The 13,273-nt window shown below is 40.5% G+C and overlaps 1 protein-coding gene across 5 annotated transcripts in view; it reads right to left on the bottom strand.

The window, feature by feature from the left end:
- Positions 1 to 3,500: 3,500 nt before the first annotated feature.
- Positions 3,501 to 13,273, bottom strand: part of frmd3 (FERM domain containing 3) — a 60,938-nt gene continuing 51,165 nt past the window's right edge. For all 5 annotated transcript variants that reach the window (XM_037098179.1, XM_037098176.1, XM_037098175.1 and 2 more), the window contains 2 exons: positions 4,301 to 4,538; positions 3,501 to 3,981 (listed from right to left, as the gene is read on the bottom strand). In XM_037098179.1, the coding sequence (XP_036954074.1) occupies positions 3,501 to 3,981; positions 4,301 to 4,538 (719 nt within the window). The remainder of the gene's footprint in view (positions 3,982 to 4,300; positions 4,539 to 13,273) is intronic.

A 13,273-nucleotide genomic window follows, 5' to 3' on the forward strand; every position in this document is an offset into this window, starting at 1 on the left:
GCTACACATGAAGACAGGATTACAGCTCATGACGATGACCCCTCTGTTAGTTATCACGGGATGGTGGTGATCATTCAGCAGTGCATACAGATCAGCTCCATCCGCGACAGTGAAGCCTCTGATGTTAAATGCAAACGTTGTCATCATAGTGGTTTGGCCCTTCGCTTGGTTTCAGCATCGAAACTCAGTGCATGTACTGTAGTAGGAAAATAAATGCTTTGTCCCAAATAAGCCTGTTTCTGTCGTTACTGCATATTTTCTATGCATAAAGCTTGTTGATGCATAAAGTCTATAGAGTTACATGACAACACAGCTCGTAATATGAGGCGGAAACATTTGATCGATAAGATGAGAGGGCGGTGAGATGGCGATGTGCGCTGCAGAGGCCTCTGGAGCAGTACGGAGAGTTATTTCTGAAAATAAACCTTAAAGCATTACTTCAGTTTGGAGATTACTGGCTCTCAACAGTTATATGTTCATTAATCTGACATGGATGCATATGTAGTTGAGTGAAATGAGGCTACAACAACACAGACAGTCTGCAGCCATGTTAATGTCAACCTACAGACTCAATATAAATACATACTGTGTTTGGATATTCATAATAGCGTAACAGCAAGACATGTATGATTTTTATGGATAAACTATATGGTTGTGATTAAATGCATTTTTTTCTTTTTTGTCATTTTTAAAATTTTTATTTTAAACATAAACTGCTAATGCCCTTTCCTGAGAAGTTGATCCGAATCAAACTACATTTTGAAAAGAACTTTTGATTTTTAATAAAAGACTTATTTTATTTGATCTGAAGCCATTTCTCATCACTGTTTCTCTCTTTTCTCCTCGCCATTCATAGCCACTATATTGTAATAGACAGGCAGTCCTTTTCTGAATGAGTCTATATGATGAACAATCACAGGGATGACCGTCAGTTCCCAAAAGTCATGCATTCCTCAAAGCTACTCCTAGCATCACAATCCATCGTTACTCCTTTTGTTATCTGCATCAAATAGAAATTTTCAAATCTTTTTTTTTTTTTTTTTTTTTGCATCCATTCTCAGCTAAATCTTATACAGAACCTTGATAATGTCCATCTTTGACTTTTTTGGGAACCACAGTCAAAACAGCAGTGAATGCCCATGAACACACCTTTTTATCTACTCAACCCAGAACCACAATCCCTCAAACTTCACTTTTAAAAATCATCCCCGTTTTTACAATTTGTGAAAATTTCTTGGTCAGTGACATTAAAATGAGAAAATTCATCCTCAATGAGGATGTCACAAATCATGTTAGAAATGGCTACAAATCATTTCTAATTTGATTTGGTGACATAAACGCTTCTCTGCTCCTGTCATGTTTGTTCAGTCCCACAATGTGATATTGCCGTGTTGGTGTTGTTCCCAGAACATCGTAATGAATGTTGCTCCAGGACCATTATTACAACTTTGCAACTCTTTGAAACCCAACCCAGTAACCTATACAAGTGACCGACAGTCATGCAGAGGCAGAGTGTCTGCAGATAGGGCTGCCCCTTCATACGCACCAAACTTGAATGACTTGGGTTTAGAATGTAGGGATTTGAACCCAAAAAAAGCAGCAGCTTGACAGTCATGAGGGACTGAAACAGCTGAATAGGGTGGTGTGTTTCCTGGGGAAACTGTGAGTCACAATCCCCAGTATTAGCACTTCTGCATCAGAGAAGAAGCCAAAAAAATGTGATTCTACCTGGCATAGATTCAAAGCAGGAGCATAAATCAAGCCTGACCCAAAACATGCTATTGTAACCCTATTGATAAGTATTTTTTTTCCCCAAACCTAACCTAATATGGACAAAAAAACTGAATAGAAATGGAAAATAATAAGTGAACTTAGTTCAAAGCCCTCCTCAGTCTACTGAGTGGGAATCCAGTATTAACTCAGCCTCTCGGCCACAAGGTCTCGTTCCAGATGCAGAATGTTCCTGCAACAACATAAATTTTAATGCACAAGAAACAACATCAACACGGCCAGAGAACCACATTATAAGAGATTTAGACCATGAAATGCATCACTTATTTCATCAAGTGTCACCTACCAGCTGCGTAATATGACTATACACCTAGCTGGTCCTCTGGGCATTTTTAGTGCACCATCCTATCTTATCCCACTAAAACATATTCAGAGCTTGACACCATCAACATGTGACCTACCTCAAAGTCCAAATCACCAGTTGCACCCAGAGTGACCCACCGTAACCTTCTCTCATAAGCCTACAAGTAACCTTTCTTACCTATACATCATATGTTAAAACTTTCTTCAGACTCAGAAAGATGCACTACTAGCCTCAATTAGTGATCTGACATTTAGAGGATCAACAAAACGCACAAGTTTCTCTCCTCCTATTTCCAAAATGACATCACATAATCTGAAACAGTTGTAATCTGTGGTCTGTGAAAAAGATTTGTGCTGTAGCGTCTGTAGGAAAAACTCAGGGTGCTACCAAGTCAGCAATAGCTTACATTTTTTCTTAACGCACATCACCCCGATAAACTTCCATAAATTTGCTTTTTTTTTGTAATCTTTTGTAAACTCTTAATTTCAAAATAAGATCAAAGTAGATCCTCTGACTGAAAAATTCCTGAAAGTTCTGGATCACATAAAAATGTACAAAACGTTAAAAACAACTTATTTAAGATTGGTATTAATTATCAATGTTTCTCTTCTGTTTTTAAATATATATATAATGTACCTCTGACTGTGGCTATAGTTGCACTCAGCGACAAATCATTCCCCTGTCAGTCACTCCGTCATGACTGACAGGCTATGTGACCAATCAGGTGCTCTCCTCTGACTGCGAGAAAGGTTGGTGATATTTACCAAAGAGTCATTGTATCAGCTTGTCAGCATCAGGAGTGAACAGACCTTTGAAACTTGTATTAACATCAAACCAACCACGTTTTTATTCTTTTCTGAATCTCTTTGTGACTTTTTCTCTGTCCATGGCTTCGCTCATCTGTTATTTTCACAAACTTCTTTCTTTGATAGGTTCCTCCTTCTTCGTTTCACGTAATTTCTTCTTTCTTTTCAGTTCATCACTGCCAAAAGTGTCTATCTTAACAAGTGATTGGATCCTGTGAGAAAAATCATATTTTTCTCATATGTTTCTTGTTTTTCAAGATGGTAAATTCTGTTGCCAAAGAAATGAAACAAATGTGATTGTTTAAATTCAATTAGAAGTCAATCAGAAATCATGCTGTGTGAAGAGGCGTCATCATTCTGGGAACCCTGACAAACCTACTACAGTTTTGTTTGCCCACATCAGTGGCCCATTGCACTTGCTCATGAAATAATTTACTCATAAACAAGTTGAATTGTTTCATGTCATTGGCAGACCTCTCATGTGTCAAGAGACGCCAGCTGTTAAGACTGAATATAAGATGAAATTACATGTTAAGACAGACATTTGGGCCTATTCGTGACTCCTCACTCTCTCCTTTCCCTCCTCCTGCTCCTCCTCCTTAGTCTGACCAGAGGTTCTCCATGGCCATGCTGATCCTACACAGGATCCAGCGCCGGAGCGGGCAGTAATACTCATAGTGAAACTGCTCAAACTCCGGCGTCTGGCGGATCTCGTGGAGGAACGACACGTCGATGTCTGACTCCAGCAGTAGCAGCAGGGTGGGCACAGTGACGAGCAGGACGCCCATTACCACGGCGACAAAGCGGGCCACGCTCAGCACGCATGCGTTCACTCTCTCATTGGACGACAGCAGGCGCAGGCTGCTGCCCAGAACTCCACCCATTCGACTTCTGGCAGCCAGTCGGGTGCGTTCGTAGGCCCGGTCTCTCTCCCTCTCCGCCTCGAGCTGGGCCTGGATGTCGGGGTCGGCATGGAGCTCCCTCAGCAGCCTTGCAGGACTCTGGACTGGAGAGGAGAAGAGCAAGTCGACACCTCCTTGACTGTCTTCCACTGGGGTGGGCAGCATGCTGGCACATGGGCTGTAGAGGAGAGGGAAGATATGCAAACACGTTCAGAAATCATATGCCGATTTCGAATGACCAAAGGTGTATTGCATGAGGGTGATTTATATGAGTTTTGTATAGATAGCAGCAGTAAAATAACAGTTTTCTGTGCTTTTCTTCTGTGTTAATCAAAATACATTTTCTCTCGGGGACAGTTTCCATTGTCATCTGTGCTATGTGCAGTGTTTCTGTGTTTGTGTTTTCTGTTACTTAGGTCGCTTTGAGTTTCCATGGCCACTATTGGAGGAGGCCATAAACAGTTATAATAAAAAAATATTGATTATAAACTCTGGACCTGTAGACAAGCTCAGAAATTGTGAGTGGGCCGCTGGCCTCATCGGCTTCCTCCACTTCATCTTCAGTCTTTGCCGTCTGAGGTCGGAGATTTGAGGTTTCCATGGAAACACGGGGAGGCTGCAGGTCGCTGCCTAAAGCAGAGTTTCCCCCGTCGGTACCTTGTTGGTCTGTGTCTGCAGGTACAGCTGGAGGTTTGAGAGGAGACATGGGGACAGAGTCCTTCACAGCAGCAACACCTGGTGATGGGATAAAGACAAGACAGAAAGAAAGACAGAAGGACATCTTTTACATTAGAGAGTTGATTCAGTTTAAAAATAACTCACCAAACATTTCCTGAGTTCTTATAAGAAGGCAAACTATAATCAGCAAAAGCATCATCCCATGAGTCAGACCGAAGAGATTACATATTAGTTGTAAATGTTTTCACCCATCGATAACAATGTAACTTCTATGAAGAAGAAAAAAATTATAAAAGAATGTGAAAGAATGACTATTTTTAGCTATTATGTGCAATAACATCATCATTTCTAACTTTCTACATTGTCTCATGTACATATTCCCTACTATATACTAATACTTCAGTATGCATACAGTGGGAACTAATGTTTAAAGCTACTGTACCTTTATCAACACTCTCTTCACTTGCTGAGTATTAGTAATAGTTCTTGTGTTGCTAGCCCATAAAATGATCACAATAAACTGGCTTCAACCTCGAGGAAGTGAACTTGAGAAAGCAGAAAAAGAACCCATAACATCCAGACAGCAACTGTGGAGGGGACATTTATTTTGAAACATGATTTTCCGGTATATTGCACCTCAAATAACACACTAAAATATATAACTGGATAATCTGGGCTGAATATGAAAAATATATACAGTTTATTCCCTGCAACTTATTTTTCTAAACCAACATTGTTCATTGCTGTTAAGTCCTGTGAGACTTATTAGGGAACTTTTCTTAATAAATGTTTATAAAAAAAACACACACACACAATTATTTTTAATATAACTGGGACAAAAGTGCCACTCTCAGCTGTACCTCTTTATGCTGGAGTTGAACACATTAGCCACATGATGGCGTTCCTGTATTTCGTATTGAGCATCCACAGACACCACCCATGATTCTGACATGACTACTAACAAAATAAATGATCATTTAACCATATAAAATTATACAGAAATTACATCTTTTGACACCAAACTGGTAAGTGTAAATGTGCCCTCATCTGCTTGGCTTCAAGTGAGTGCAGCAGATTTAAATGATTGAATTTGGCCTGTGGACACCAACAGGGAACCTCTGTGAGTAATACAGTTAAAGCTGTGATGAATGTTATGATGCTGTTTGAACTGTCATCGTACTCATGCATGCTGAATTCCATTTATAGTTCAATTAAAATAAAATAATGCTGCAGTGTTACAGTTTTCCCTGCTGATGTGATGAAGCCTGACAACAGAGCAGAGACAGTGTGTGTGTGTAGACGCACTTCACTCTGAGGTGTTGACTTAGTGATGAGTTTTTGCAGACATCATTGATGCCTCAGTGCACACCATGAATCTGAGTGTGTGTGTGTGTGTGTGTGTGTGTGTGTGTGTGTGTGTGTGTGTGTGTGTGTGTATGTATACAGTATGTATATATGTGTGAATGCTAAAAACGAGCCCAGCTGTCGTCCTGCTATGGATTAAGTAGGAGCTGGGGGGTAGGTGTCCAGTGACTCAGCTTGTCAACACCTCTCTAATCAAGACTAGTACATACATAAACACACACACACACACACACACACACACACACACACACACACACGTACACGTACACGTACAACACACACACACACACACAACCACTTCCTCCCTTACCCTGACCTTAAACCAAGTCTTCATCCTAACATTTAATCATATGTATAACGGCCACTTGTGTTTTGTCCTCATAAGGATGACGGTCCCCACAATGTGACAGTGTAAACAACCTATGACCCCACAATATCAGTAATACATGTATTTCCTTACACACACACACAATCTTGTAACTGTATACTTGCGAGGACCCTCATAATATGATTCAAATAATAATTCAATAATAATTCAAAACTTTTTATTCCGATAGCGCACCGAAGGGGAAGCCAAATTCTTAAGTCACACCTGTATTCATGCTTTAATGTGTATTTTTATGACTAATGCCAAATACAAACTCTATTACTGATATAATAATTATTAGCAAACTGGAAGTCAGGAAGTCATTTGAAACACAAAAATAGCAACACAAACATTAAAATTAGACAGATCACTTTCTGCACAAGAAAGTCATCCATTTTCCTGTTGATATCCTCTTTCACACTGGCTGTCAAACATTGTCGTTGATGTGTCACTCTCTAATAATTCCTACCATCCATTAAATGCATGAATAGTGAAATACAGGGGTTCCTTGGAAGCAGTTAAAAGGATTTTTAAGTTGTACTGCTATATAATAAATTAAAAACATATTCATTACTTGGTGTATTGTATATTGCAATCCAGAGTGGCCAAAATGTCCTTATATTTCAAAAATGCCCTTATTTTGTTATGTAAAAACCTTGTTGAGGTCACTTGCACATGCACAAACACTCCCAGAAATGCTAGAAATAATAGATATTCAATATAAAGCTTTTCTGACTGCATAATAATGAATCTGTTAGGACAAATCAATGTTCATGGTAAGTTACGGGTAGAAAAATTGTTAACTACTCAAGATGAAAATTATTATTCATATACATATTGAAGTGCATACTTTGCATTTACCAAAAATTCATGTTTGAGTCTGGAGAACAAATTTGCTTGTTGGGAGACAAACTGCAGAAATGTTGTTATTAGTGCACTGTCTGGCCGATTCAGTCAACAAAGTCTTAGTCTTTTAATAATAACATCCAAACTACAACCATCATTAACCGCTATTAAGAAACAAATTTGACATTTAAGGTTGCTGCAGGTGTCTAGCCTCTTAGTGACAAGCATAGCTGAGAAACAAAGGAAGAAACATCAAAGAAGTCACACTGAAAAAAAAACAGGTGTTTTCTATAAAGCCAAAACTCACAAAGCTCTTTTGAGTCATTTATCAAAATCAACCACAGAAACTCAAGGCCAAAGTGACTAATCAGTCACCATGCCAACTGACTCTTATATGAGTTGAGAGAAATTAAAGAAGGACAGGGAGGGAGGCGGTGGAAAACCTGAGCGCCGAGCTGCCATGGAAACTGAGTCAGCAGAAAGGCGATAAGTGACTGAACTCAGAGAGAGGGGGGCATTAAACTTGAAAACAGGGGAGCAGAAGAATAAGGACACAACACACTCCAGGAGGCTGGAGGCAGAGGGATGAAAATAAACATGAAAGATTAACATTACTGGTTGTGGCTTGAGTAAAATTTGCATTAGACTTGACTCTGCAATATCTTGACTTTATCATAATTCCTCTTGTTACAGGCCAAATACAGAGCCATATTGAATGTAATAGAATACAGAGGGATTATATAGAATATATGTTCTTTAAAGAGATTTTAACACTCTCAAATCTTCTTCAAAATAATGGACTCTCACTTGGTGTATTATAGCCGTAGCTGTAGTTTGACTATGAAGAAAATGTATAGGACCTGTCGCTAATCAATCAGAGAGACAGACCAACATTCATGCTGACATTCACACCTATGAAATTAGAGTTTGCCAATTAACCAAACTTGCCTTAAGCGACCTGTCCAGTCTCTATCCCAGTCCCAGCTGGGTATGACTCCCCCAACTCTCAAGGATAATTGGGATAAAGTGCCAAAGTGAGAAACAAGAAAACCCAACTGCAACTCTCCTACAATTCTGTTACTGCTAATGACTAATACAGCTCTGGACAAAAGCCTTTGGAGTTTTTTACCTACCCTAAAAAAAAATACCCTATATGCTACATGGATAGATGTCACGGTTATTATGGCTCCTCACAACCTCTTAAATGTTTAACTGTATATTTTTAGCTACTAAAATGTCAGCATATGAAAATGCTGGCTACTTGCTGTGAACTATGGTTATTTCGCATCATGACTAAATGGCCTAACGAGTAGAGACAGCTTTGTTAAATGTTTCAGAGTCAGAAGAAAGAAAACACGACATTTAACAAAACATTTTACACATTTTTACAACACAGTTGCTCTGCTGTTGCTGTTGTAATACTCCTGTAATAAGCCTCCCCTCAGACGAGGTGATTCATAGATTCCTGCAAAGACACACTCACGCACACAGAGCAGAGATTTCCCATTATGTTAGTGTTGACAGGCCTATTTATCTTTGACATGCAACCCCATAATTGACACCCAAACACCTCGAAAGTATATTTATCTGTACAACTGTGTGTATGTGCAAGAATAGACCTGTCATTTACTGCGCTGTATCTTTACAGGGTTGCATGATATTAACAATGCAACAGTGCTAAAATGTGTTTCAGTGACATTCCCCTCTTATGTCTGCCTTCGGTCGAATAACCTCTTACACTCAACCTCTCTTTACAACCTCAAGTTAGAGAACAGGATCAGCTGCGAAGCATCACTCATAGACCTGAGGAAGATTCGGCGTTGGGTCAAGGACACTTTAGCAGGTTATAAAGATACAACAAGAGGGGGGACTGAAAGTGAAGGACCACTCTTATGCAACTTTCTGAAATTCTACAAATTCCAAAAAATTAATTTCAGTACTCTCACTTTTACTAAAGTAATATGTGAACACATCTTTACTTTTACTTGAGTATGGCTTTTGGGTACTTTTCATAAAGCTATGTAAATCAAATAATCACTGACATAAAATAAAAACTACAAGAATGAATATTGTGATACATCTTTGTTAATGCTTTCACCATCTCTTTGTATTTACCCCTAAATTTGCCTCTGTGGGTTAAGAAACTCCTTTTCATCTACAACATTTTCTGTATAAAATCATACAAATTACCGACATTATTCAGTGGTGAAGCAACTTCATTCAAACCATCCATTCACAAATCGACCATGCAAATATTCTAAATGACTTCCTTGACCTTGTTATTTAACTACCTCTATATATGTTTTACACAGCAAACATATACGGTAGCTAATAATGTTTTACTGATAAAATAGAAGAAACATCGTTTGAGCATGCTGCAAACGACTCATCTCTCTCTCTCTCTCTCTCTCTCTCTCTCGCTCACACACACACACACACACACACACACACACACACACACACACACACACACACACAAGAGATCTCTTGAGATTCTCTGAATATTTGACAGATTACACTTAGAGTTTGCACCACACGGTTGCCACAACAAACCTGGCAGCCCAGCTACTGGGCTAAACTAGCTCATACATTTAAGGCACACTGCTCCTCTGTGATTCTGACATTAATAATTAAAATGGTTATATACATGTTTACATCTGCATCCCATGCAGAGACGGAAAGACTCAAACTGGTTTTACAGACACAAATTTGAACTGCAGGACTTCTACTGCCTTTTTGTTCCAACTCCTCCATAATCTAAAATAAAATCTTGTATCAATCTTTGAATCAATAGCTCTGTCTGGTTATAGACCTTTGAAAAAGTTGCGCAGTGCACCTTCAAGAAACTGCAAGAAGAAGCTGCATTTAATAACAGTATTTCTGCCTTTTCCACACAATCTTACTCTTTTCCAGTGTGTTTCTTGGAAGTCCAGTATTGATTTCAGCGATGCGTCCCCCATGTCCCACCAGCCGTACATAAACATCCCGCGCCGTGTGATTGGCTATACGAAGATGAAGGCTCCGCCGTGTTGTTATCTTCACCTGGCACCTCAAGGCCTCAGCTACTACGATCGATGAATCCCGTTCATCAGAGGACACCACCGGGTGGAATACCTCAAGAGGCCCGGCCTTTCCTTGCTCCATCCCTTCACCCTCCAGCCTCTCTGGGGTCATGTCCACCCCGAGCACCCCCTGGGTCCCACAGCTCAGAGTGCTGCCTACATTTGGTCCGTCACTAACTCCCAACTCTACACCGCTCTGCATGAGGCCACCTCCAACATCACTGCGGTTTCTGTGCTCCAGAACCTCCATCATTCAGTCTGATGATTAACCTCAAACCCAGCTGTCTGTGGACAGAGACCCCTACACCCCGACTGACCCGGCTGCCAGCTGAGCTCTGAGGCTGGGACGGGTACAAACACACACACAGAATCACACACGTGCCTATACATACACACTGAGAGAGATGCTGAGCGACATACACCAGTCACATTCCCTCTCTCTGATACACAGACATGGCGGGCCCTCCTGTGAATGTCAGCGATGTTAACAAAGAGTGGAGGGGCATTAGAGGAGGATCAGGCCCAAAGCTGCAGTTTCTATATATAACCAGGTGGTCCTGCTTCAGAGGGGCAGCTAATCTAACTGTGATTACAGAGGGGCAGGCCTGACCCAGGATGGGATGGGGATCACTTTCTTTTCCTCTCTGCAAGCCCGTTTTTATCTCTGTCTTTATATCCCACACGTTTACTTGTGCTACACTCCAGCACTGGCAGACAAACTCAAATGCATCTCTCCAAGCTCATTTCTATCACAGAGGGACAAGTGTGGACTGTGAAGGGATGAAATCTAGCATAAAATAACCTAAACTGTAACATTAGTTGCTTAAGGAGAAAGCAAGACGCAGAAATTATCCCTCCCAGGGTCCCATTTGTTGTATTAAGTGATGGCAGGAGTGTGGATGAAGCCTCAGATGTGAGACACAAATATCTAAGTCTAATCCTCATGTAGTGATCATGAGTGATAGCCAAAACATGACCAGTGTGTGGGCATGTGTGTGAGTATGACTTAGGCTACTTTCAGGGACATGTGACTCAAAGCCAGTTAATTGTGGGCAAGTGGTGAAAAAAACTGAGGAAGCAATGAATCCAGAAAAACAAATTTAAGTCGATGTAGTTACCCCGAAAGTGACCTAAGTAAGTCTTGTGTGCGTGTGTGTGTTTGTGTGTGTGCATGCGTGTGTGTGTATGGATTTTGGGAGATAAGAAGAGGACAGGCTGTACAAACAGAACAAGGTCAGCGCAGACCTTGGGTCAGCTTCCTATTTCCTCTCTAATGGTGGAGATTAGAGCTCTGAATATAGACGGTGATCCAAGACCATCTCCAGGACACTTTATCCCAAAGTCCTTGCAGCAGCCTTCTTAAAACAGTCAGTGTTTGACTGGGATATATGTGAAACTATTTTGGGAAAAATATGCTGTTTCACGGTCACTCAAAAAAGGGACAGAAGTGTTTTTGTAAGAAGTAAAATAGAGAGAGTTCAAATCGCTGTCTCCTTCCTGCCAGAGGGGAAAGGACTCATTTCTGTAATTATCCAGAAGCCCAATCCAACAATAACACCTATAAAGCATTAGAAGGATTTGAACTTCTTACCCAAGATACTTCTTAATCGCCTACATCAAGGAGGTTATGTTTTCATCTGTGTGAATTTGTTTTTTTGTTACTTGGATTGTCTGCAGGATTACAGAAAAAGAACAGACCCCATCACCTTTTGGATTGGATCTGGATATGGGGACGGATCCAGGAATGACTTCTCCCTTCCTTTAACATTGTGAGATCTGGCGAGCTTAAATGATGAAATGGTTAAGGAACTACTGGTGGTTTAAAATGTAGCTGTCAAGTCTGATATCGGATTAGGCTTGATTGACATGAAGGGGATTGTTGGACCTTGGCTGAGTGCTGCTCGGAAATCTTTTATTTTTTTTATTCACAGTTCCTCCCAGAATTACTTTTGTAACTTTCAGTGTGTTCAACCGAGTGCAAAATCATGAACATCCGGGGAGAGACTGCCTAAAAGTGTGCGCCATTATCCCGATTTGTATGATTCATTGCATCTCACTGCTCTTTATGAAGGCAGGTGTTTTGCTCTGCATTTGACTGTCGCCATCCATATTTTTTTAATCAAACCACTTGGTTTAAAGCCTCAAACTCATTACACCCATAGCCTTAAAGTTTGTCGTAAGTAATATTTTATCTTTTCACAACGATGGGATGTTCTCTGTTTTAAACAGAGAGTCTAAAGATTCAGTCCACTGATAAGTATTCGTGACTTATTACCAACCCTTGAAAGTTGAAAATCTTTAAGATAATAAACAACTTAAGTGCTTTATATCTTATTGAGGAGCATACAACACAGAGCAGCAGGAAGTGGAAATAGGACACAAGGCTCGATCAAATTGAATCTGCTGTCATTACTCAGCCTGTATCCTGTCAGTGGTGCATGAGGCGCTTGATTTGATGACTACCTCCTGCCCCTCCCGAACTAACCAACAAAGACATACGAGATGCTCCCTGCTGCAGCTCTTTGACCCTGGGCCAAGAAGAATTGATTTCCCTCTAAATGGTATGAAGGAAGATGAGAGGAAGGCAGAGATACGGAGGAGGAGGACGGGCTGGAGAAAGTGATAGGAAGGCCATAAATTCTGTCAGAGGAGGCGTGAGAGAGTTAGAAGAAGTCCATCAGCAGTTTGAGGAGAGTGATGCCGTGACAGCATGAATGTACGGTAGAGATGTGAGGGCCTCGTATCGTGGTTCAGGTCGATGTGTGAGGAGGGAGAAAGGAGGGAGGGAGGGGTGTAGAAGATGGAGGGAAGGCGTTAGGTAAAAGGTAAGAAAGGCGTACCTCTCTGTGAAGGATAAAGTGGTGTGTGGAGGGTAAGGATAGAAAAAACAACAACACTGCAGCAATAACTTCACAGTAATGAGAGGGCTCTTTGCGAGGTGGATGAGGATGTCCCACTTTTTTAGTTCGAGTTGGATTTGCACACTAAAATCTCAAAATCTTACTTAACTAATGTCAACTGAGTTACATGTATGTCACTTACCTTGAAGCTAATCATTTAAACTCAAAGTATAAGCTTTCCTTACTTTTTATCTTTTCCTAACCAAATATGTGACCATTTGTAATGATAGAATAAAAGTCCAAAAGTCATAA

This window comes from Acanthopagrus latus, chromosome 5 (genome assembly GCF_904848185.1).
Source record: "Acanthopagrus latus isolate v.2019 chromosome 5, fAcaLat1.1, whole genome shotgun sequence".
NCBI lineage: Eukaryota > Metazoa > Chordata > Actinopteri > Spariformes > Sparidae > Acanthopagrus > Acanthopagrus latus.